Source organism: Carassius auratus, chromosome 45, assembly GCF_003368295.1.
Source record: "Carassius auratus strain Wakin chromosome 45, ASM336829v1, whole genome shotgun sequence".
NCBI classification, from domain to species: domain Eukaryota; kingdom Metazoa; phylum Chordata; class Actinopteri; order Cypriniformes; family Cyprinidae; genus Carassius; species Carassius auratus.
In genome coordinates this window covers 12,956,984-12,983,736 of record NC_039287.1, presented here as the reverse complement: position 1 = coordinate 12,983,736, position 26,753 = coordinate 12,956,984, and the positions used below count along the sequence as shown (strand labels likewise).

Here is a 26,753-nt window from a genome sequence, read left to right as displayed (position 1 = left end):
AAATCATGGTTCACACACATTTACAATTCTTGATTATGTTTATAATGATTTTTCTTCAACAAAATTAACATTTGGCACAACAAAAATACAAATTTGTATTAACAAAACAATAATAAATCAATTAATAAATACATTTTTAAATAAAAATTGTGTTCTTTGTTGACCACCTTTTAATTTTTTTTAAATAATATTTTCAGGAAATGAAATGCTAAATTGATAAAATGGTAACATAAATAGGTTAATCAAGTGTCTGTGCATACTAGTGCATACTATTAATCAGAATCTATTCACAGTTGGTCACTCAGGCTCTGACTGGTGATAAAACTAATGATCTTTTACTAAAGACCTCCTATTGGTCCACAAACGGGCTCACCAGCTGGCCATGGAGTTATTCTGTGGCCTCTGACTGGTTCTCCTGGTCCACATTGCACTCCTCGCTGGGCTCAAGACTTCCTCGGCTGTGTCTAGAGCGTTTGTGCCTATGTCTCCTGTGGCTATCTGCGTCATCACTATCATGACGCCTCCTGCTGCTTCCACTAATGAGAGTGACAGAGAGAAGGTCGTCACATGATCTATATATATATATTATGGTTATATAAGATGCTTTGCCCCCAATGAATATCACCTTTGTGTGTTATTCTGCAGGATGTGACTGATGTGAAGCTCTAATGGCATTTTTTGTATGTGGACATATTGTACATGCATTTGGTATGCTGTTAAAATTTTCACACCTTATTTTACGGTCCAGTTCTCACTATTAACTAACAATTAACTATGGCCTTTGCCTAAATAAACTCCTATTTACTGCTTATTAATAGTTGGTAAGGTTGTTGTTAAGTTTAGGTATTGAGTAGGATTAAGGATGTAATCATATGGTCATGCATAATATGTGCTTAATAAGCACTAATAAACAGCTAATATACATGCTAATAAGCAACTAGTTAATAGTGAAAACTGGTCCCTATACTAAAGTGTTAAAAAATTGTTCGCCCAAAAATCTAAATTCTTTCATTAATTACTCAACCTCATGTCATTCCAAACCCGTAAGACCTTCGTTCATCTTCGGAACACGCATTAAGATATTTTTGCTGAATTCTGAGAGCTTTCTGGTCCTTCATAGAGAGCAGTTGAAACTGAAATGTTAACAGGCCACGCGGCATAATAAGGGCATAGTCCAAATGACATCAGTTCCCTTGCTGTCTATGCAGGATCAGAAAACTCTTGGTTTTAATCAAAAATATATGAATTTGTGCTCCTAAGATGAACAAACGTCTTACAGGTTTAGAAGACATAAGGGTGAGTAATTAATGACAGAATTTTCTTTTTTTTTGGGTGAATTACCCCTTTAAACCCATAACTAGATAGGATTAAAGCAGAATATTATAAAATAGATGTCAAATGTTATATAATAGATTTAAAAAAAATAATAGAAAGTTCACTGCATTTTCTGCCCATTACCTGGGGCATTTTAGTTAGCTTTGTTATTTTTCTTTTACTGTCCAGCACCCTGGTGAGTTTCTGACCCGGTGTGTTACCTGCATGAGGATCTATGTTGTTCATTCCTGTCTCTGTGTCTTCTTTCTCGATGTCTGTCTCTCACTCCTTCTCTTCCCGAGCTTTCTCGGTACCTCTCGCTTCCGTAATGACGGTGATCCCTGTGTCGAGACACACGCTCCTCCTCACTGCACACACATGTAGAACAACATGTCTGTTATAAAACAGAGCATGTTTCTGAGCATTCACTTCACTTCACATGTCACTTCACTAAGATGATTTGGTTAGCTACATATGTAGGGCAGCATCCTACAGTAACTGTAAAGGAACCTCAAAAGCAATGGCTGGAATGCTCAAACTTTGCACGTCACACAAGTATAATTCTCCATGGCAAATTGGCAGTTGTTCTCAACAGAGTTTGACTTTAGCATGTTGCTAAGCTTATGACAGTTTCAAAATCATTACAATTGTACACTGACTTCTAATAAGATGAATGGCCTGTGTTTACACTCCAGATGGGACAAACTACCTTGTTTGATGAAACGGTAAGACTAAAGGTTTGTTCACACCTAAAAAGATAACTATGAAAATAACAATATTAGCATGCCACTTTAAGTGCTCAAACATTGAATGGAATCTATTTGGCTGTCAATGTTTTTATCGTTTATCACCTAAGAAATATTCTGAAAGTGATTTCAATGCTATTGTCCCTCTGTTTTTATCGTTATAACTGTTGTGTGGACTTGTTTCTTTTCATCTTCTTTTTTTTTTTTTACAATGATCAATAAATCATTTAATTATCAACCTAGGCATGAACAGGCTTCAAAGCTAGTGGAAACTTCTTCATTTTTGCTCCAGCATTATCTAAACACTTACTCAATAAATGTTAAAATGTTACACTTGTCAGGTATCATTTTATCATTAAGAACTTCATATTCCAATGTAAGTAGTAACCGTTTAAATCAAGCTTCCCCAACATGGTTAACATATACTGCACAATTGGAATGACTGATTAATTTCAAATATATAAAAATTGTTGTGCAAATTAACAAGGTTGGGGCCACACAAACGCACTGCATCTCTCTGAAATGGCTCAACCTGCAGCTTTTATGATGTACAGTATTCGGTAACACTTTAGAATAAGGTTCCATTAGTTAATGTTAGTGAATGTATTAATTAACATGAACAAACAATGAATAATATATTTATTACTGTATTTATTCATCTTCGTTAATGTTACTTAATGAAAATACAGTTATTCATTGTTAGTTCATGGTAATTCACAGTGCATTGACTAATGTTAACAAGCACAACTTTTGAATTAAATAATGCATTAGTAAATGTTGAAATTAACATGAACTAAGGCTTATAAATGCTGTAGAAGGATTGTTCTTGCTTAGTTCATGTTAATGAAAGTAGTTAACTAACATTAACTAATGGAACCTTATTCTAAAGTGTTACCCAGTATTCTAATGAATGGTTCTGATTAAACATTTACCACATTCTCTCTTTTTCTCTGTGCACATTCACACAGAAAAAGAGAGAGACAAACTCAATAACTTGATCACTCCATCTGTAATTACGAGTCAGTTGAAACCTCCGGCCCTCAGGTGCTGTGCAATAGACTGGTCTTGGAAACACTAATTAGATGATAGGGGACAAAAGACCTTGTGGTGGCAGTGGTCAGTGTGAGGCACTTGTGGAGTGTGTGTGATCGCTCCACACAGTCAAATGTTTTTGTTTCACTCAAAGGCACCATTCACCCAAAAATGAACACTCCACTGCTATAAACCTTTTCGATGAACTATGTCTTTCAGTAACTCCGACGTTTCCTCTCTTTGCATTTCTCATAGTTAGTCAAATGATATCTTCGTTACTGTTAGTGGCTGCTAACAGAAACCCGCTAACACGTGAATCTGTGTTTTCTTTTTTTTTTTAAAGCTGTTTATTAAGAATTACAACCATATACATGCCCCATGTATAAAGGCACAATGAGTAAAACATGATGTGATTGTCTGTCTTCTGTGTGTGTGTAGGTGTCGTGCCAGCTGGACTGAAGACATGCCAGTCCTCTCTCTATGCCACAGGAATGAGATCATATCTAGGGGACAAGTGTTCACCAAATGTCCAACCAGCTGCTAAGAGCATCACCAGCCAGATTAAGGGCTAAGTGAGAAAAGAAGAAAGAAGTAAATGAAGCAGACTGTCAGTTCAGGTGTTGTTGATCTCTTTGTGCTGATCTTGTTATTGTGTTCGGCCCTGTTTACACCTGGTATTAATATTCACCTTGGGTGATCTGAGCATGAGTGATCAGGCAAAACAATAAAGGTACCTGTTTGATATTACAAGTACTATGAAAGAAGTAATCTTTGGATGTGCCCATCTGTGATTAAGATATTTAGTTTGAGGTACTATGCTACTGTAGATAATAATGAGCAGAGCTATATTATACTTTGTCATCAGTCTATAAAGAAAATCAGAACTCGCGCTCCTGTTCAAAATATTTTTTTTCAAGAAATGAATACTTTTACTCAGCAAGGACACATTAAATGGATCAAATGCGACAACAAAGTAATTTATAATATTACAAAATGCTTCTATTTCAAATAAACTACTTTCTCAAAAATGTATAAATGTATATATGTATACATGTATACATAAATGTATATATAATACATATATAATGTATATAAATGTATATATATATATATATATATATATAATAAAAAATAATAATTATATATATATATATATATATATATATCAAAATTAAATCAGTATTTTAACATGAATATTTTAAAATGTCATCATTTAATTTGCCAGATGTGATGTTTTGAGAGTACTTTACTTTTGTCAGATCCATTAAACTATTCAACATATTCAAAAATGAACTTAGTTTATTATCTGTACTGTAGTATATTATCTATATGCATCCATTTACTTCTATTAAAATTTATTACAAATTTGCATTACTTGTTACATCACAAGATGTCCTAAGTGTCATGGTTCCGATGAGGGATAAAGCAAGGACTCAATTGCAGGACGATGGGGTTTTATGGACGATTAATAGTAAAAACGAAACAAAAGCAAACACAAACTACCCCGAGGAGGGAAAACAGGCTCGCCAGGACAGGGCACAGCACGGCAACAAGGAAATCTGACATACACAACAGGAACTACTAACATATACCAAAGGACCAGCACAGGACTGCAGACTCCAGGATAATAAATATGGAGACGAACGAGGAGGGTAACAAAGAAGACACAGGTGGAGCAACTGAAACAACTTGGGCCCACATTTATGGCTTCATGCAGCAGGTTCATGATACCCAGGAATACTGACAGGGAATCCATGATGGCTGAAGACTCTGGATTGACTGCCATTTTGTGATGAGGCTCTGGAGTGGCAGTTCATCTTACTGATCACATCTTTTGCGTGGCGGGATGTTGGACTCGTGAAAAATAATCACATTGTCTGTTTTCACCAAAACTGATTTACTTGATTTACAAGCGACACTTGCTGTGAGGTGGGACCGAGCAGCCGGCAGAAGATTCCGCAGCCTTCCTTGAACAGTTCATGATTTCTGATTTATGTACTGCGTGAGGAGGGCTTTGATTGGATGATGACAGGTATCGGTGATCATTCTCAAGAGATCAGCACTGATGCAGTTGTATCAGTCAGTGGTTAGATCAGCATAGTAGTCAAAAAATCGGAAAAGGGAGGTCACGTACAGGTAACATACAAATAAATTAGGCCCAAATACGGGACATCCCGGCTTGTGTATGGTAAACAGAATTGTTGTCGTTCTCTTAGCATGTGGCAGACCGTGATGAATTGTGCAGTTTCAGTGTTGATATGATATAAAACAGTGATGGAGAAGACAAATATTCATCAGTGAATATAATTTGTTGGTCAGTTGGTTCTCTACTCTCTCAGAGCAATGGCACAGATGCTAAGCCGCTAAAATACCCTCAAAGCCTTGGCATGCGCAGCTGTGTGTGACAACATTAATCCTCATACCATGCCAAAAGTGTGTGTGGCTTCGCACAGGCCCAGCATGAGTCAGAAGACTCATGTGGAGATTTGACAGTCATTTTATTTAGCACGTTGTCACACTTTTTGATTAAAAAGCAACCCTTAAGGCACTAAAGAGGACATACTCATACAGATATTGAGATATGGTCACTTATGTTCATGTGAAGTGAGAGCAAGAGAAAGCTTATCTAAAAGAGCAAGAGCATGTTGACTTCATAAGTGTGACAGACCGGTGTGCTTCTCCACTGTCCTACTGCCCTGTTTTAATCTCAGATCTCTCCACATGTGACATCACACTGAATATTGCCACCACAGCAACGACTCAAATGTTCAAGTCAAAGCAAACTAAATATAAATTGGCCAAAAGTGAAAATTCCTTTCAAACTGTATGACTTTCTTCTGTGGTACACAGTAATTCTAAAGAATTTGTTGGTTGCTTTGGGTGAATTGACGCATGGCCAAGTTTGATGACCCATACTCGGAATTTGTGCATTGCATTTAACCCATCCAAGTGCACACATACAGTAGTGAAGACACACATGGGGCAGTGGTCAGCCATATTGCTGCGGCGCCAAGGGAGCAGTTAGGGGTTTGGCGCCTTGAGCAAGGGTCTCACCTCAGTCGTGGTATTGAGAGAGGAAGAGAGCACTGGTTATTCACTCCCAGACTCTCTAACCATTAGGCCATGACTGCCCCTTTGCTGCATTAAGTTACAATGAAAGATAACTGAAGTTGCCAAGCTACAAAACAGATGCAAATCACCATAAAATAAACCATAGAAATGGTCCATATGACTCTATTTCACATCTTCTGAAAGAGTTAATTTGTTGTTAAGTTCTTTAAAAAAGAATATTGTTTCAGTTCACAAATAAATAAATCTAAATCACTCAATGATCTGATCATCATCAGTCAATCATTTCCCAAAAAAGCTGTCATGGCTTCATACTTGTAATATGAAGCAGATCTGATAAACCCCTTTTTATTTTGCTTCATTTTTGAGGCATTAAAAGCTCTACACACGCTGTAGACTAGGGGTTGAAAGACAGTCTTTTTTTAAAGTTGACATTTAGGAAAGTTGAGTCTGACTAGTTGCTGATGATTCATTAAGGAACAAATAAGCCTGAACTTTGAGCTGAGACTCGAACACCATGTGCACAGCTATTACACATGACACAGTGCTGTCCAAATGGCTATAGCTTCTATAACAGCTAATTTTTAACAGTTCTTTTGTCTTTGTGTCGTTATATTTCTCAGATTTCTGCTCATTCTAAATCAGATGCAGACAAAGTAGCACAGTAATGTTTACATTTACTTTTATATGAACGCATTAATGAGAAAGCAATCGAGTGTGAAATAATTCTACCTGCAGGCATCTAGAACTAGAACTTTTCAGTTTCAAAGCTATTTTATTGAGAAATCACAGAACGGTGTTGCACTACTGAATGATTCTGTGTGCTACTGTCTGTCTACAAGCAACTGTTTGTAGCCAATGTGTGTGCGTTACAATGCAGCAGCGCATTAGATTAGAATGGCGATTAACTTACTGTACAATAAGCTGTTTAAAACGTGCATTCTCCCATTCAATTTCGAGCATCCAGATGGTATAATCACACAAGTGTTGTGAAGCGCTTTCAGAGTATGCATTTATTTATAATTTTAATTGTTTGTAAATGGAGCGTGTATGTGGAGTTCAAAGATTTCTTATCCTGTTGCACTTGTTTCTTATCCAGCGCCCAGTCAATGCCCAGCTTAATGAGTCATGGCAGAGCATTAAATTCGATGAGCTTGACTAGCCTGACTGTAGAAAAAAACAGTTGCTACAAATTTCTAGTTTGTGTTTCTCAGAGGAATGGAAGTAATGCTAGTTTAGAATGACACAAGTCAAACAATTGCACAGATCTTAAAAACAGCTACAATTCGACATTCAATTAACCTTGCCATATTGAGACTGTTAATTGACTGTCCTACCTTCTGTGCTCTTGGGAGGAGGGGCTGTGTTCTCGATCGGTTTCTCTATACCGCTCTCTCTCCTGCTCTTGGTCTTTTGTGTGTCCTCTTTCTCTGGCTTTCTCTCTAACCCTTTCCTTGTTATGACGGGTGTAGTTTTCCCATGCCTTGCTGCTGTCTATCACACCTGACCATGAAGCCACGCCCACTGCAGGTGTATACACACCTGGAAAAAATAAAACAAAATGATTTAAGCAGCAGACAGGAATGCATATCTATTGATATTAAATATAATAATAATATACAATTAAATAAATATATAATTCATCTATGTATCTATCTACATGCATACAAACAATGATTTACAATAGTGACATTAATTAATTAAATAAAAAAGCTATATTAAAAAAGCCATAGCAGTTTTATGCAGCACATTTTTGCTGAATATTTAAACTGCACATTTGAGACAGATGGCAGGATAACAGCTTGCTTTTACTAGAACAGCTATTGCTTTCTCTCTGCCTCTCTTTTACTCACAAACATGAATACAACAATGACTGAAAGCTCACAGTGACGATAACTGCTTTAGCCTCTTGAGCACGCCCAAATCATTACAACATGCAGAGGTTAACAAGGCAACAGCAGGTTTTCTGACATGCTCATTTTTCTCTGTGTGTGTATGTCCTTGTTAACCTCTGCCTGCAACAATGATGTGTGCTGGACTGCAGTGGAAATGCTTGCAGTGCATTTCTATGCTCAGTGGCTGGAAACGCATCCCTCTAAAGTTCAACAGGACGTGTGTGTGTTTGTGGGTGTGTAGTGATGATGAGAGGATGTTGAGTATGATAACACTTTGTATACAGCATCTGTAGTTTTTTTTTTTTTTTTTTTTTTTTGACTGGCAGTCCAGGACTTTGGATGCTCCAATTAAGACCAAATTCAGGTTCCAAACTAAATATTTTCTCACTATTCGCTACAAGATGTTTGGAAAACCCACAAGGAAATGTTCCTCAAACACAGACTTCCTTTCCCACACACACATAATTCAGGAGCCAATGAAAATTCTAAATGTTCCATAAGCAAGTTTATTTCATTTCCCAAGTCCAAAATGTATTGCCTAACCTTTGAATCAATAAAAATTAGGATTAGGTTATAGGCGATTAGGTTATAACGGTCATAGAACCAAAGGTGATTAGGCTTTTTCTTTTTAGAACAATCATTCATCAAAATGTATTCATTAGTTTTACCCAAGATTACTAGTGTAGTGCATGACTTTCTTAAGCTTTCAATGTTCATACCTGCAGGGAAGGGGTAAGGTGTAGCAGAGCGTCGATCATAGCCTCCCAAACGTCCACTGCTGTAATAAAAAAGATAACGTTAGCGTTGATAGTGTGGTTAAATCATCTGCTATTTTGAAAGGTTCTTATTTTAAATATTTAAAGTAGTTTGAGTTTTTTCTTTTATGAATTCAAATGTATGCACATACACATTAATCTGACTCTTCGTTTTTCTCTTTCAGGAAAAGGAGGTGCTGTAACATATTCAAATATGATTTACTTTGCCCAAATTGACCCTTGTGAACAAAGCAAGACCCCATTATTTTTAACTAACAACAAAGAGAGAGGAATAAATAGAGCATTCCAACAAAATAGGCAAAAAGGAAAAGGAAAGAAAGAGGTAGTCAGACCTTTTTACAATGATCAAAAGACGTTCCTCTGTTTAAGAGCTCAATTTCTTCATTGTTTGATGTTACTGGCTTTAACTCAAAGTGCAGCATGTGCCCGGTAACGTGCCAGCAGTGTGCAACTACGTGTGTGATAATGTGAGGAGATACAGCTCTGGCAAACACACCACTGGTGATCCATAAACCCTGGATGCCTGCACCACTTCCGGGGCGTTCTGCAGGAGTAGAAGTTAAGTTTGTGTGTACAAGAAATCACATCCAGCAGGACTCCTTATGGTTTAGGTGTTGGTTAAGAGTGCACCGTTTCTATTAATATCTCTGAAAAACATGCCGCTTTTCTGGTTTCTCTTTCTCTTTGTCTTTCTCCCTTGCTCTATCCCACTTCTTCTTTTCTCTTGCTTATGAACCCTTTTAAATTCAGCCAACTACAATACATGTTGAGTATGTCTTATCCCTTCACTCTTGCTTTATGTCTATATACAGGAGAGCAGACAAAAGAAGATGAGAGGAGGAATTTGTGATAATCAATGTTAAATTATCTCGCAGTTACAATCTCACTCCTGAGGTAAGCCTTAATTAGCGACTGGCTCATTAAGACAGCTAATCATTGCAGAATTTGACCCTACTGGACTCACAATAATGGCTGTGCAAAGTTGCTGCCCATCCAGTAGGCTGTACCACATTGCTCAGGTAAGTAACCGTATCAACAACACAATTATTATTGATATTCCACAACATGTGATGAGGGATTGTTGACAAGTAATGAGTTATACTGGATGTGGATGCCAAGTCTCAAGACATCTGTTCAAACACAGTGAAAGCAATTTGCCTTCAATTGAAAATTAGTGTCTCTGCCTAAAAAGTTGTGGAAAATGGACTTCCTAGACATGGACTGTAAATTCTCTTGTTGACTGGAGAGCCAAAGCAGGATAAATGTAAAGCAGAAGGAAAGGTATTGTGCTTTTGAAATGATGTCCCAGAGAGCACTATTTCAGGGATGTCCCTCAGGGCTTTGAATAAGGACCCTTTAAATTTACTATATTTAACCAGCATGTGATTTTTATGTGTGAAAAATGAGCATGTACATGACAGAGAGGACAGAAAAAGAGAGAGTATAAGAAGAAAAGTGAGTTTTTTGGCATGATGGTGTGAGAGGAAGTGATTCATGAATTATACAGTCCTTGGTTGGCAGGGTTCGGATGAACGGAAACTCCTTCAAGGATGTTTGGACTTGGCAGACACACTGAGACGTGAGAAGAACCATTCTTTAAACAACAGAAAAAAAGTATGAAAAAAAGCTAACTTAAGGACCGGGAAACGGGAGAAAAAAATTGAGGAAGCTGGGTCAGAAATGGTGAAAAAAGTATAAAAATAGCACAAATAAAAAGAGGTAAAGAGGATAAAAATATAACAAAATAATGCCAACAGACAGATTTTTGTTTCTTTTCATTTGCTGTAATGTATATATATATATATATATATATATATATATATATATATATATATATATATATATACACATATATATATATATATATATATATATATATATATATATATATATATATATATATATATATATATATATATATATATATACATACATACATACATACGGTATATATAAAATGTACCCATGATTTCCCTGCAGCATTAAAACAATTGGCACTGAACCACACAAATGTTCTGCAGATGATGATGCCTGTCAAACTTTGAGCGGGAGTAAATCTAGAAATAAAGTTGGGGGGAGATAGAAAGGCCAAGACTTGGCTGTTTGTCTTGGGGAGAAAGGGAGGAAGAGTATGAGGCATAGATGGATGGGGAGTTAGTTCTGGATGCCTGTAAACAGGAGGCTGGAGTCACAAACATGGCCACCCTGTCTGTGTCTGTCTCTGCCTTATTAGGCATTTGACTGGGTGGGGGACATTCTTTTAACCGTATTTTAGTCCTAAGAAGATAAGTTACAGTGTCAGACAGAGCTGAAAAGCAAATAAGTATGTGTACAAAGAGACAGACACACACACACACGTAACCACCTTAAACACACGTTTGATAGCTTCCAAGCACAGGGATAAGCTGAAAGAGCTGGATCAAACTGAATAAGTAATTCTGTGTGTATGGAAGAAAGACAGTCACAGTGGATTAACTGAAGCAGATGGGAGTTTAGTGCATTTGTCTTGATTTCTCTTCTTCTAAGTCTGGGGTGAAACTTTGATGAGCTGCCCTACATACTGCAGGCAGGAACTGAGACAGAAGTAACGAGTCTGATACAGCTTTTGTAGCTGCAGCCAAGATTTCCTGTCCCATAAACTCCATGAAGGCTGCCAATCATAGCTTTAAGAAGAGCCAGCCATCTCTGTCATGAGGGACACTGAATGTTTGAGCCTAATAACTTTCAAACTTACATAACCATTTACATTCATCTTTACATATATTTTTTCTGTGATATTTTCTTTTGGTAGTGATAATTTACCATATAACAGTCTGCTATAAGAAAAATATTGTGCCCACTGGTAGTAGCATTTATTTGCATGTGCTGTTGGGGTTGTTTTAGCACACAATTAATTAATTATGCTAATCCGGTACAGTAGCAAACACGTGTCTCATTTAAGCATTACACCATTTAAAAGTAAATGTATTTTCTTTTGGCCTACTGCTTGCTTTCTCAAGACAGTAAAAGGTAATAGAACTGACTATAACTATGTGTCCATTCAAGTCGCGAAATATACACAACCATTCAAAAGGTATTTTTTTATAAAGAAATTAATACTTTTATTCAGCAAGGATGCATTAAACAGATTAAAAGGGACAGTAACTGCATTTACAATGTTAGAAAAGATTTCAAATAAATGCTGTTCTTTTGAACTTTCTATTTAAAAAATCCTGAAAAATAAGCATCACCGTTTCCACCAAAATATTAAACAGCACAGCTGCTTTCAACATTTATAATAAGAAGAAATGTTTGAGCAGCAAATCAGCATATTCGAATGATTTCTGAAGGTTCGCGTGACACTGAAAACTAGAGTAATGGCTGCTGGAATTTCAGCTTTACCATCGCAGGAATAAATTACATTTGAAAATATATATATTTTAAATTACAATAATAGTAATCATAATTCAACAGCATTACCTTTAAAATATGTATTCACAAATAAATAAATAAATAAATAAGCAAGCTTAGTTTGCACACATTTTAGATTTGTTTTCTTATTTTGGTGTTTCCATTCTTACATTTTTTGCTACATCTCAAAATTTGCATAAAATATATGGATGGACAATCAACCACTGACTTCATTTGAATATAAACTGATATTCAGGCATTCTGAGACACAGCTGTTCTGCAAAGACGTAGCATTATTAAGTCTCTTTCACAAGCTCTACCTCTTTCTCTCTCCCTTTCTTTCTCTGTCTTTCTTTTTCTCCTTCTTTTGCCTGTATAGTGACCTGCTATGGTCTTGCTTCGTCTTTCTGCTACATCTCCTCTGTCTCTCTCTCCAGTTTCTATATGACACCAACCTGGACATATACACACACATGATCCATATTTCAAACACAAACCCTGCTATAATGCATAACAATCAACCAGTAAGAAAAAAATAGCACTTGAATATGAACACTTACCTATCTAATGGTGGTATCATAGGTGGAGGGGCCCCGGGAGGTAATGGGAAACCTGAAACGGCAGACATAAACTGATTTTATGTGAATTATGATATGGGGAAATCAAATTTATAAGCATGAAAAATGAGGAATATTAAAATCATAAGTGTACATGCAGTACAATTATTTTCAAATGTCTTCATATGATTTCATTTATTATAAAAAATGCATGTTTGAGTCTGTGTGCGTATGTCCAGATGTCCTAACTTCCAATGACTCAACACTGTTTATGACACATCCAGACAGGATTCAACAAACTCAGTGGCCTGCAACTTTTACTGCCCCGCTAACCGTGACGCCCTCCTTAAATGCGTGTGTAAAACAAATGGGCCTTCGCAGCACCCCCAAAAAACACATTCTCCATCACATGGCTGAGACACTCTTATCTGCTTTGATCACACTTAGCCACAGACTCACAAACATTCATGCACATCTGGGCACCATCCCACTTTTGTTTTTCAACAGACCCCTGATGGGGGCCAGCTCCAAAAGATACGTTTTCAACGACAACAAAAACGACTGGAAAAGGCTGAAAGAAAAACAGTAATTTGAGAAACCCAGAAATCACGCAGTTCTGGCTAACACAGAACGAGGCAGAAATGGAGCGCAACTCCAACGCATGCATCCACTCACACAGAGCCTCGCAAATCATCTGTGCTGTCCTTGAAACTTCACAGTCCTCAAGAAAGTATGTACTTTGTGAACTATGCCCTAAACAACTCTAAACTACTTTTTAGTCTGCCTGTGGATGCTATGCTAATTTATGTCAGAGATCTGTTGCAAGCTCTAGAATAGTTCAGTAAGATCACAGATCTGCTTGTAGTGCACATTAATAGATGCTCCAAACACTGTTTCTGTGTCATGAGTTTGGCAGTGTGTATTTTGATCAATGGGGCAAAACAGACTACACAAAAATAAAATGTCAAATATATGGTATCATTTTACAAAAAGCTTCAATTTGTCAACATTAGATCATGCATAAACTATCAAGAACAATATATATATATATATATATATATATATATATATATATATATATATATATATATACACACACACACACATATATTTACACACACACACACACACACACACATATATTTAGTTATAGTTTAAACTAAAATAATTAATAAATTGTGTATATACATACATACATACATACATATATATATATATATATATATATATACACGTACACGTTTCTATAGGATCATGTGAGACTAAAGACTGCAGTACTGGCTGCTGAAAATTCAGCTTTGTCATCACATAAATGAATTGCATTTGAAAATATATTATAACATGGACAAGTTACTTTAAATTGTAATAACATTTCTTAATATTACAGTTTTGGTCAAATCAATGCAGTCTTGGTGAACTTATTAAAAAAAAACATTGAAAAATCTTTAAAATTAGTGTATTCATGTTTGTTCAAAATACAGAATATGTACAATCTGAAGTGTATACATCTGTATACACTTCATAAAAAAACCCTGTATACATCGACATTAAAAAATGCTGTAAAAGTATTCTAAGTTCATGCCAATGCATAACCAATAATGTTAAACTACACAACCTTACTCTATAGTGCTACCATACACATTTACTACAATAAATAAATTAATGAATTAACAAATTTCTTTAATTTGTTTTGTGTGTGTGAGAGAGACAGAGTTGACAGCATCATTATAAGTATTTTCTTCTTTTTTTATATATACATATATATATTGTGTAAAGGGTGCTTAAAGGTACTTTATGAATGCTTGCAACCATTAATGTCCTCTAAAAGTATCACAGGCGGATCACTCTTTTTGTAATATAATATAATCCCCTAAATAGAATAACTGTATAAATACAAATCCTCTCCTAACAAATCTGTCATTAAATTATGACATGAATGAAAAAAAAAAAAACTTCATTTAATCAAACCATTCCTCTCCTAACAACTGGCTCTCTCCATCTTTCCCCCTCAGCACATTTTCAGTGCCACGATTCTGCTAGCATGCCACTTTTTCATTCTTCCCGCCCTGAGCTATTTTTAGTCACACGCAGCAGATTAATGACACAAAAGGAACAGCGTGGCCGTAACGGGATGGTGATATCCGCAGGGGGAGTGAGTCAAAAATAGAGAGGCCTATAACTTAAAGATGGGGAGGTGGGCTTCTATGATAAAATGAAAAAGGCCTGTTCTGGATTATAGGCTGAACTTCAAAGGCTAGGCCTAACCAGGAAGTTTGATATTTTGACTGTATTAAAAAGGATGAGCGGGTCCTGAGTGTGAGTCTGTAAGTGAGAGGTCTGAGTGGGCCGGTGGAGGGGTGGCAGGATTTGGCAGAAGGGGATTTTTTTGATGGGGCTTTGAAGCAGAAGAGGGGTAGGGTTAAGAGAGCTCGAATATAGAAGTTCTGTTAAAAATGTGGAGGTGCAGCATCTGAGCAGGAAGTTAGGTCTGTGCTGCAGAGGAAAACCTGGAGAGAATTACACACACCTGGATACAGACACACCAGCTCAAGCGCATATGTTGTCAGACTCCTACAGAGACACATGCATGCTCAATATTTAGTCACTGTCAAATGAAAAACACACAGCTGCTGCAGCTCATCTGGTTTAGCACCTGAACTCTAACTTTGAACCTTAAGCACACAGCATTTTGGGGCATCATGGGACATTTCACTGCATTCTGAATCACAGACCTAGTGTGCAATATTTGAATGGCGAAAAATACATACTTATAAGTAAAAAATAAAAAAAAAAGAAGCTATGTTTTTAAAATATAAATATACACTACTGGTCAGTAATTTGGGGTCAGTAATTTTTTTTCCTTTCTTTTTTTTTTTTTTTTTTATAAAATCAATACTTTTATTCAGCAAGGATGTGTTAAATTGATAAAAAAAAAAAGTGTTAGTAAAGAAAATATATTATTAGAATATATATTATTAGAAATTCTTTTTTATTTTGAATAAATGCAGTTCTTTTTAACCTTTTATTCATCAAATATATTAGACAGCAGAACTGTTTCCAACACTCATAATAAATCAGAATATTAGAATGATTTCTAAATGATCATGTGATAGACTGGATGTTACATGTGACACTGAAAGCTGGAGTAATGATGCTGAAAATTCAGCTTTGCATCACAGGAGTAATTTTTTATTTTTTAAGTATATTCAAATAGAAAACTATTATTTTAAGTTCTAATAATATTTCACAATATTACTGTTTTTTTCTGTATTTTTGATCAAATAAATGCAGGCTTGATGAGTAGAAGAAACTTCTTTCAAAAACATTAAAAATAGTAATGTTTCCAAACTTTTCGTCTGTACTGTATACATTACAATATATTCTGAAAAATAACATTAACATTTCTAATTTAATCTTATTAATAGTATTATGTGGATTGACCTGCTGGTTATGAGAATAATCTGATTTACATTTAATAAGCTGGTTAATATGCTGCTCTGTGTCACTATCGGACGTGTTCTGCTTGATTTTGCAGATATTAAAAGTGAGACTTTTGTTCAAGGACATACTGAAGGAAAACCCACAATGTCGTAACATTCACATGCTACTACGTCACTACACAGCACAGACCCGTACCTTTTCTGCTGACACAGTGATTGTGCATGAGTGTACACCACGGAGCTCACTTACCAGGTGGTGGTATGAGGGGAAGTGTGGTGCTGATGGAGGGAGGAGGGAAAGGTGGAGGTGGGATATTGGGAGGAAAGAAGGGCAACAGCTTTGGGGAAGATAGCTCTGTGTCCGAGGATTGCTCTGACACAACCTGAAATAACACGAGTATATGAGATCAGTACTCAGCGATTCACTCTGTGTCCATCAAACAAGCAAAAACACACCTGGATGTTATTTTCATCAGCACTGTGACGTCTTCTTCCTTCCACGCGACTGATGGTCCCTGCTTGCCCTCCGATAACATTGATCCCACCACTCGACTTCCTGCATTCACACCCACACACATAAATCAAAGTTGGATCAATATGTTGAGTCCATATGTGTGAGTGAGGAGGATGAAATGTGCGTTACACACTACAAGCCATTTAATGAACCACAAAAGGTTCTTTTTTTGTGCTATGGCATACTTGGAACACACACAAACAGACAATCTCAGTCAATGTGATTTTCGTGTTGATCTGGGAAATCTCTGATGTGCTCAACATATTTTAAGCTCAAGTACACACAGCAGTCATACGCTTGCGCGAATGTGTGGTAGTCATCACCATTCATAAATCTTCAAGTCTCCTGAAACAAGGCTACAAATACTCGCTGTAATGCACAAATGAACTGGGCAATAACCTATTTCAGTCACTAAAAATTAATCAGATGGAACAGAGCACATTAATGCTGCATTAAACATTATGCATGCTGCAAGGATTCAAGAGTCTAAGTAACACAGTCAGCTTTCTTATTGTTTCTGTCTTGCTGGGGAAGTTTGGGACAGAGTAAGAGTCATCTACAAGGCAAAAACACACACTCATACAAATGTAAAAGCCTTAAACTGGCACACTTCTGATGTCACCTACTTTCAGCAGACACAACAGACGATTTAAGTGCTATATCCTCTCATGCTTTTATGAAAAGGTACACATAAAAAATTCACACCCCAGCCTTGGCTCTGCAGTCTGCTGTCATTTGTATTTTAAACCTCAGCAATCTATGTCATGCAGTAAATATTTTAGACAGATTTTTCAATTTAAAAGGATGTTCACACCAAAATAAAAATTCTGTCATCTGTCTAACGAATGGGACAACTAAAACAGAGACTGTTGGCAGCCTGCATGTGGCAGCCATTGTAAATCTGCAAAACCACAAGTCCACATGAAGCATGTCGTTTGGGACAGGGCCTAAAACTTCCTTCATATCTGTATCTTAACAAAAGTTTTTTTTTTTTTTTGTGTGTGCATAGAGAGGGTTGACTATGAAAGTGGTCATTATGAGATCACATGACCAGTTGAATATTACTCACGTTATCTTGCTAAACCCCTTGTAACGCTTTTACTTGTGGAATATAGTAATCATGGCTAATATATCAGCAAATATAAGTTTGTAGCATTAGTACCAAAAACTTGGCAGCTACAGTAGGTGTCCGTTTTAGCTCAATATGACACAATATCAATCAGTGCAACATGAACAAAAATTTCTGAGTGCACTTCTGTGAAAGACAAAATAAGAATTTTGTTTAGAACATTTCAACCATCAGTGGGGTCCAAAACATTATTGTAAACAATGACTGTTTGAATATTAAAACAGATGTCTGCTTTTGTGTTTCACGATGAAATAGAAGTAGTGACATTTTTTTTATTAATTTTTTTTTTTGTATTGTGATGCACAGCCGAGTGTGACACATTACCTCAAATATAACATAGGAAAAGGAGTCGGTTCTATGCATCAGTTTTTGATGTGATTTTATTATGTGGGCATTGCACTCCAATTGAGGCAGATGAACATAAGCTTGCAGGGGTGTAGGACTAAATGATTGGAGAAGCCCAGCATACATCACCAGAGAGAAGTCTGACATCTTCCAGAAGATTCAGATATGACATTTCGATTAAAAATGATGTTTTCAAAAATAAAACATGGATGAATTTTTCACAATAAGATCAATAACATGCATTCAATCGTGCTGACTTTAAGTAAGTCCCATTTATTAAGCATGGAGTACCTGCATATGCACATGAATTCATGTAAAAACATTTCATTTTAATGGGGCTGAACAAGATCGAATGACAATCTCTGTTAAGACCCTTTTGATTCTGAAAATGCCACATCATGCTCTGTGTTTAAATGGGCGTACAGTGACTGACTCCTGCATCCTGTCTGTACGTGTATGTGCAATAATGAAAGCCGGACTGTTGCTTTACCCTTGAATGCTCCAGTTCATACACGTCCCCCTGAGCGAGGCATAACCTTCAACTGATTGAGGAGAGGTTCAAGGAATGGCTGATTAAAAATCACCCCCGCTAACTCCTGCCCAGGACCAAAAAGAGTCTGGACCACCAGGGCTGAACCGTGGCGTGTGTGTATTTGTGTTGTGTCTCACAGAAAAGTATTAGTGAAATATTATAGGTTTCAACAGTCAGGATGTTTTCTTCAGGGGAGAACAGAAAACAATAGCTGATAGAGATCAACTGGGAAAAAAAATATTTTTTTTTACTAGCATACAGGGCTCATAATATAAGTACAGAGCATTTGGGACAACAGCAGAAAGCCATTATCATGTAATGATGCTGTTACTGGTAACATGGCTAGCACGCACAGTAAATAAGCAACCATTAAGAGTGCTACACTGCCCTTATGCCAAACAATTCAACTGCACGAGATGATTCAAGAACAAATATAGAGAAAACAGCAACAGAAATGACATCAAGTATACTGTAGTTATTCTACGTCCTCTTCTTTACAGATTCTTGATATAGTTTATTTATAGTCACATTGTATGCAAAGGCTGACTAGCCTTCTCTGACATCACATAATTTGCATCATTGGTACACCTTTTAAGATCAATTTAATCAACTGATTACAGACAGCTGATTGTAGCTAATGCATCAGTGCATGGACTGAGTTTGAAAGGAGATTGTTGCATCCACTATACTAGGAAAACACTTAAAAAGACCTGAAATCGCTTTTAAATGGTTTTAGGATTAAAGCCAAAGCCAAAATTTTGGCCAATTTCAGTGTTTTAAAGGGAAAGCATACCAATAAAGTGAAAATTCTGTTCCCATATACTCTCCCTTATGTTGTTCCAAGAAGTAAAATGTGTGCAATGTGTGTGTGATGGGTTGGTTGTTTCTCTTGATTGGTTCATACTGATGCGTTTGATAAAGGGTTGGTGTACCTGGTTGAGTGTTCTGACAGATCATTACTAGAACTCCGATGAACCTGGGGAGAGAGAGCACACACTTATATGTATACATTTACATTTATGCATTTAGAAGACACTTTTATCCAAAGCAACTTACAGTGCATTCAGGCTATACTTTTTTTTTTTTTTTCACCTAACATGTGTTCTCTGGAAATCGAACCCACAACCTTTTGCGCTGTTAACGCAATGCTCTGCCACTGAGCCACAGGAACCTAAACATGTAGTGTATACACACTCATTCTACATACCCAAGTGTTCCAAAAACTCATGAGCCACCTACAGAAGCAGAATTTTAAGTCACCATAGGCAAAGTAAAAGTTGTTCCAAAAGTTACGAATCCAGTTAGCTGCCTTCTCCTAAGATTTTGTTTTAGCCTAATTCTAAGGCATTTTTGCATGTGGTGAATGCAGCCCCAGAATGCTCTGCACTGAGCTCAATGGAAAAAAGAACAAATCTGGCAGACAAGGCAAAAGAAAGGTTCACAAACTAAAATAACATACAATTATGATAAAATAAAATATTTAAAAAAAGATGTGTGTTTGATCACCTGCAATACGTCTATAGGACGTTTTCTATCAGATGTCAAATAGACATTTAGAAAATGTCTTTAAGATGTTTATGATTTAGATTGTATGTTAAATTGACATCTTAAAGACGTTTATACACAGCAGATGCTTTCCAGATGAAGTGATCTTTAACAGACATCTTGCAGACATACATGTGCTATCTGGAAAAAGAGCTGATTATTGTGCCGTTAGCTCAGCAACATAATAATATCAGACTGTTGGAAACATTTGCAAATCGTTCATGATGCATTCAAGTCATGTCAAAAACATTATATTTCTGAGTTGAGTGCAACTGTTATTATCAACATCTTAGCATGAACAATCATGGTAGAAGTAAGGGCATATTTTATTTATGTTAAATGTACCATTATTTTGCTTAATGACCCCAGGCTCAGGATCTCTAGGCTCATGCGTAGTCGTCTCTGTTTGTCACAGTAAGCCTTCCAGGTGTCCTCATTAAAACCATAGTTAAAGTAGTCAGACAGCTCTGCACCTGCATTTATACACAACACATGCTGTTAGGTGTACTAGATATAGATTCCTATATATATGAACTAGAGGTTGAATAACACACAAACACTTCACACATCCTAATGCAATCAACTGCACCTGGCTTCCTCCATGGCTTCTCCTCAAAGGACTCCACATCCACCTTCAGGACACTGCCTTCAGCATCCAGATCCAGCCCTCTGGACTTGGAGCCTGACTCACAGCAGATAAGATTTTAGAGGCTGGATCTCACACCCATATTAAACCAAACCCAGAGAAATATCCTAAAGGGATTCTCAGCAGCACAGTTCAGTCAGGTTTAAATTTAAGCTTCCTTTCTGGAATGCATGATAGCAATTTTAGAAATATAAGACATAGAATATGTATTTTTTATTATAAATACTCTGGAAATATTTTAACTTTTTGAACGGAAATGTTCTATAAGTTTAATAATAATAATTTGAATTAATTTTAAAAGTGGAATGTCACTTTACAGTGTCATAATGCAATTGTAGGCATGACAGTCTCTCCATTTCTTTCGACATAGCTCCCCATCATATTTTTATTACAATAACAACAGGGCACAAAATAGGGATGGACATTGAGATGTCATTTCATTTTCAAATTAACAGTCAGTGAAAGGAAATTCTACATTCAGAAAACGTTAACCTCAGGAGGCTGAACTACTAATTACAAGAGCTACATTCTTTTCTATTATTGATAAACAATATATTTGTAATTGGGTGGAAATTGAAGTATAAATAATGCAGGATTGTACAAAAAATTGATGGGCACATTACATTGTTGGTAATTATAATAAGCAAATATTTAAAAAAAGATTGTACTGCAATGAGTATCATTATTACCTGATACAGAGGTCTTTATGTTCAGACTAACAGAACTAGAACCAAATGACCTACAGAGTAAACCACAAACAGACCATTAATTATCATTATAGCAATTTATTAGACCCAGAATACTTTAAGATGTCATCAGTATCTCTGTTTGACACGAGACAACTTGACACAGTGACATACATATATATATATATATATATATATATATATATATATATATATATAACTAAACTATAACTATGTATATAACTAAAATGTTTGTGAGAATTACTCACGAGCCCTGAGATCCGCCTGTTTTAATGTCACCGATGGTCACACAGACATCATCATCACTGTCTGATTCACTCTCCTTTGTGAGGGAAAAACAAAATGGCTGTTTGTAAAGGTAAATGAATGCCCTAGATAATCACAACCAACCGAAATAGATCTTTTTTTTTTTAACTAGCACCTGGTAATTGAGTCCACTCACTCCATCAACATCACCAATCAGAGCACTGCAGAAGAAGAGATGCGTTTATAATTAACCATTTAGATTGTACAAATAATGTGTCTATTACCGGTAAATGATCACATAAATAATCAAGATTCAGTTACATCTTCAAACTAGGGAATGATATAGATTATATTTAGCTAAATGGCAGTTTGGGAAAAAACATATATAAAAAGGGATTTAGTTAGTTTAAGTGAGGCCTATATCACTGCGGCCTCATCAGGCTTATTTAAGGCTAATGCAGTGTGAGGGAAAATTCTCGCTTGGGTTTGAGTTTTTCCCCCGACTCTAATGAAGGTGAAGCAATCCAACCGATGAAAAACGCTGTGTCAACTCCAAGAAACAGCTAACACGTCTCGACATAATGCCGGGAAGCAGAGGAATAAAACAATGGTTAATATTCCTTCTCACTCCTACCTCAGTGAGCACATAAGAGGAGCTTATACTGTATTAGCCCTGTGCACATCCAATGCTGAATTTAACAAGCGTCCAAAGAGTTCCACCAGACACATGTGGCTTGATCCACTTTGGGAGCATTTTTGAAAAGAGGTCTATCAGCAAAGATTTGTCACATACCGCTAATGTGCACATATGGTCATTACAAAGCGGGCATTAAATGTACATGCTTCATTTGTACAACGCTTCTTGCCCTAACAGGAAATAAATGTGTCAGCCTCTTTTGTTCTGAATGGGCACACTCATTTAAAGTGACCTGAAAATTTCTGAGATTGCCAGGAGCAGAAAATCCCAAGACGACAGAGAGTTGAACTGTGCATGTGTTTGTGTTTGGGCCATGTATTAAAGTAAATGCTGATGAAGTACATTTCTAAATGCAAATGAAATCAAATATGAGGAAGAGCTTATTCAAATAGCTTTAAAAAAAAGATTAATAAATCAACTGCCTGATTAAATCTAAGATGTCAACAGAAATACTGCAATAATTAAAACCAAGGTCTTTGCACCATTGTGTACTCTAAAATTTCTGCCTTTTTCAATGCAGTTGTGAACGGTGTAGACTACAAAAGTTTGGATAAGCATCCATTCATAAAGACTTTAAAAGATAAATGTTTTTTAGCATTTTAGATAAAGATGCTAAAACATGAAAAGTTCTACTCATCAACAAGCAAAACACATTTTGTTGGGCATCCTCACCTGAAAACTTCCTTTTCTGTTGTCTCTTCTTCTTCAAAATTGTCATCTATTTATGAAAAAGAAGTAGAAAATAGGACAAGATTTGTTTTTACATGGAAACAGACAGTTAAAGAAGTTTAAAGTTATTGCTTTAGTTGTTTTTTAACACTATAAAGCCTACTCTTGACATATGTGACCCTGGACCACAAAACCAGTCTTAAGTGTCAATTTTTCAAAATTAAGATTTATAGATCATATGGAAGCTGAATAAATAAGAGTTCCATTGATGTATGGTTTATTAGGGTAGGACACTGTTTGGCTTTGATACAACTATTTGAAAATCTGGAATCTAAGGGTGTAAAAAAAAATCTAAATACTGAAAAAATCGCTTTTGAAGTTGTCCAAAAGAAGTTCTAAGCAATGTATATTACTAATCAAAAATTACGTTTTTAAATATTTACGCTAGGAAATTTACAAATTATCTTCATGGAACATGATCTTTACTCAATAGCTTAATGATTTGTGGCATAATAGAAAAATCGATAATTCTGACCCATACAATGTTTTTTTGTTTTTGTTTTTGGCGATTGCTAAAAATATACCCCAGCGAGACTGGTTTTGTACTCCAGGGTCACATATTTGACATGCAAATTTGTAAGGGATTTAAATGATCAACAAGATCACAAGCTTTCTGTCATCAGATAGTTTCTTCCTTTTTATTTTATTATTTATTTATTTATAATTATATTATTATTATAATTTTAAAAGCATTCACTTTCAGGTCATAGTGTGTGTCCATTTTAGTAAATAAATGTAATGTAACTTTTCTATTGTTATTGGACTGAAACTTACTTTTTTTTCTTTCCTTTTTTAAGTTATAAAAGTATACAGGTACTATTAATAAGATTAATTATATACAAATAATGTTAAAATGTTTTTGTGGAACATGTATTTGCCCATTTCTCTCAATCATCATTGTATTACGTTGCACTGCATATTTTGCTTACCACAGTAAAAAATAAATAAATAAATACAGATCATAAAACTAGGCATTTTAAATACATGTGAAACTGTTCTTACTGTTATTGTATATGTCAAGCTTTAGAGGGTTAAGGACCTCATTTGAATCATACTGATTTCAAACAAACGAACTTGAATGGAAAAATGTAAATACGATTTTAAAACCTGATATTTAAAATGTCAACTCTATAGTACAATGTATAGGTTTTTCTTTTCTCAGATTCATCTCTGTTGGACATGATAGCGCATCGGTCATGTCCTATGCCATATTTGATACGGATTTTTTTTAAAAAAATAAAACAAAATAAACAATATTCTGAAGAGCTGTCCAACTTTGATCAGATGCTATTAAATGCATCAGCACTTCCTACATGATGCTGTTACGTTAGATGTGTATCAATGTATTCTTGCCATATGTTCTCTGTAAGGGTTGATTTGAAAGTAAATGTTATGAAACGCGTGCAGCTGAATAATTAACGGTTTCTGATGTAATAAACTTAGGATCAGATCCTTTCTTAAACACGTGTGCTTTTGGTTTTGGTAGATGTTGGAGTAATGCTTTTCCATCTCACCACGAGGAAGTTTGTTTTGCTTTTCTGAATCACTTAAGACAGTTTTGAAAGTTGAATCATCAGTGTGTTTATTTCTCACCTCCATAGAGCCAGTCTGTCTCGTCATCAGCGCTCTCATCAGCTGTTTTCTCTGTCACCTCTCTTGTGGACATGATCTCCTCCGGGGTTTTGCGCTTTTGCTTTGAGATTTGAGATCTCAGTTTAACCCAATGGTTCGCCGAGTTCGACAAAGTAACTTTGCGTAGTGTGATAATAGTTTTAGGGTCTACCGACACAGCTGTCACAGTGACACGCCGCGTGTTGGTGTAGCAGGTGCGCGTTACCAAAGAAACACATCTCACTGCTCGCGCACGTGTGCGGGAGTCGCAGGAAGTTCAACTTCAACACATCAATATACTAATTACAGGCAACGTTTGTTTGTTTGTATTCTCGCGTCAGTTTATTTATCTTTGCATCAAGTTCAAATGACTGTATTTTATTCCATTATTATGACAAGAAACATGTCAACGTATTTTTTAACAGACAAATAGTTTACTTGACTCTGACACTAGCTTTTTAAATATCACAAAATGTTGGACAATTAGCATAATTAAAGGCAACCACGAAAAACATCGTTTTTATCAAATAATACTGAGACAAAATATTAATTAGTATATCGGCCTCTTAATCAATGCCTCTTGATAAGCAAATCCCCCACATTGTGCGTTGTAAATCAACGGATGTGTATATGCAGTCATTTAATGTATTTTTTGCTTTGCTTTTCTTGTTATTGTTAAAGAATTAATAGTGGCTTTCAAAACTCCCAGCTGATAGTTACACTATGACGCATAATTATCGCGACGCCTCTCTCTGCGCCACGCCCCCTTCGAGACTCACATGGGTTTGTTTTGAATGGTGTCTGTTTGACAGTTCTGCTGTTGCTATCATTCGTCTCAGTTTGAAACGCCAGCATTTACAGAAATATGTTGCCCACGGACGGAGTCACGTGTTTCCCCGGTCAGACGTGGGAAAAAGTTCTGTCAAAGGTAAAAAAAAAAAAAAAAAAAATGCTGTTGTTTAATGGATGATCGCTGTTCTGAGAGTCTGCACTGGAAGGGAGGAGCTGCGCTTCTGGCTCGAGCTCGAAACATCAAACAATTCTCAAGCTTTGAAGCAGGTGGACAGAATGAATCCAAAGCTGTGTTTGTGGTCAGCATCGTTCTGAAAGGTAAAACGGCAGACATTATCAAAGACATGATTTCCCTCAGTCGCTTCAATTACTGCGTGGTTTTCACAACTATTCCGCACTCCATTCACCTGCTTGTGAATAATGTGACCACTGATCTGGAGGAAAACCCGGTGATTGAGCGGTTTGAAGAGAAACTGTGTGAGTGGATGGGTGATATATGAACCATACTGCTGAGGTGATGCGTAGCCTACTCGCCTGTGGTCTTCGCCCCCTCTGAAACAGCACCTTCACCTTTTTAACTGCTTTCTCTGATCTCTTCCCTTTATTGAAAGTGGATCTTGAGTCCATCAACGAGAAAAGGCTGGAATGGATGTGGATATGCACTCTCTGTCATCTGAGCTGCAGATTCAGATTAAATCTCTCGCATCAGCCATCAACACCCTGTTTGAGTTCATCGGTACCCGTGAGGAGAGCTGTTCTGTGAGTCCGATGAGCCGTCTGATCGCAGGTGAGCTGGCCAGTCATCCACAGGCCAAAACCAGGAGGAATTCAGCCCTGAATAAAGCATCAATAGTGTTTATTGACAGAACTCTTGATCTTACAGGTGTAGTCCAGTCTGTTTAAATGCTATATGTATTCAGTCATTAGTACTTATGTCAAGGCACTACAGGCAAAACCATGTTTTATTTATTAGTTTTTTTATTTCATGCACTGGCCATTTTTGTATATTTTGGATTAATGGACTCCCATAACATGTCTTCC

At 36.3% G+C, this 26,753-nt stretch overlaps 1 protein-coding gene and 1 long non-coding RNA gene across 5 annotated transcripts in view; one reads left to right on the top strand and one right to left on the bottom strand.

Annotated features, from left to right (window-relative positions):
* Window positions 1–157: 157 nt before the first annotated feature.
* On the bottom strand, window positions 158–25,202 carry LOC113063317 (pre-mRNA 3'-end-processing factor FIP1-like). 4 transcript variants are annotated; one of them, XM_026233618.1, is made up of 16 exons: window positions 24,903–25,202; window positions 23,253–23,298; window positions 22,059–22,104; window positions 21,886–21,983; window positions 21,620–21,669; window positions 20,874–20,966; window positions 20,630–20,757; window positions 19,672–19,715; window positions 16,676–16,775; window positions 16,470–16,602; window positions 12,783–12,834; window positions 12,543–12,677; window positions 8,776–8,834; window positions 7,499–7,703; window positions 1,536–1,682; window positions 158–536 (listed from the first exon to the last, which is right to left on the bottom strand). In XM_026233618.1, exons 1-16 carry the CDS (start codon window positions 24,973–24,975, stop codon window positions 389–391), a joined length of 1,557 nt encoding a protein of 518 aa, XP_026089403.1. In that variant the 5' UTR covers window positions 24,976–25,202; the 3' UTR covers window positions 158–388. The 4 variants fall into 4 exon arrangements, with proteins under 4 accessions (XP_026089403.1, XP_026089404.1, XP_026089405.1 ...); XM_026233619.1 differs by having other exon boundaries at window positions 21,886–21,959; XM_026233620.1 differs by lacking the exon at window positions 12,543–12,677.
* Window positions 25,203–25,692: 490 nt separating this feature from the next.
* The window catches only part of LOC113063316 (uncharacterized), a 102,340-nt gene continuing 101,279 nt past the window's right edge, over window positions 25,693–26,753 (top strand). The window contains exon 1 of the long non-coding RNA XR_003278660.1: window positions 25,693–26,499. This is a non-coding gene — a long non-coding RNA (uncharacterized LOC113063316). The remainder of the gene's footprint in view (window positions 26,500–26,753) is intronic.

Coding starts and splice junctions, on each gene's coding strand:
- LOC113063317 (XM_026233618.1), bottom strand. CDS start 24,975: ATGTCCACAAGAGAGGTGACAGAGAAAACAGCTGATGAGAGCGCTGAT. Junction 22,105..23,252: donor ACAGAAAAGGAAGTTTTCAG/GTGAGGATGCCC, acceptor CTTCTTCTGCAG/TGCTCTGATTGGTGATGTTG. Junction 7,704..8,775: donor ACCTTACCCCTTCCCTGCAG/GTATGAACATTG, acceptor TATTTTTTCCAG/GTGTGTATACACCTGCAGTG.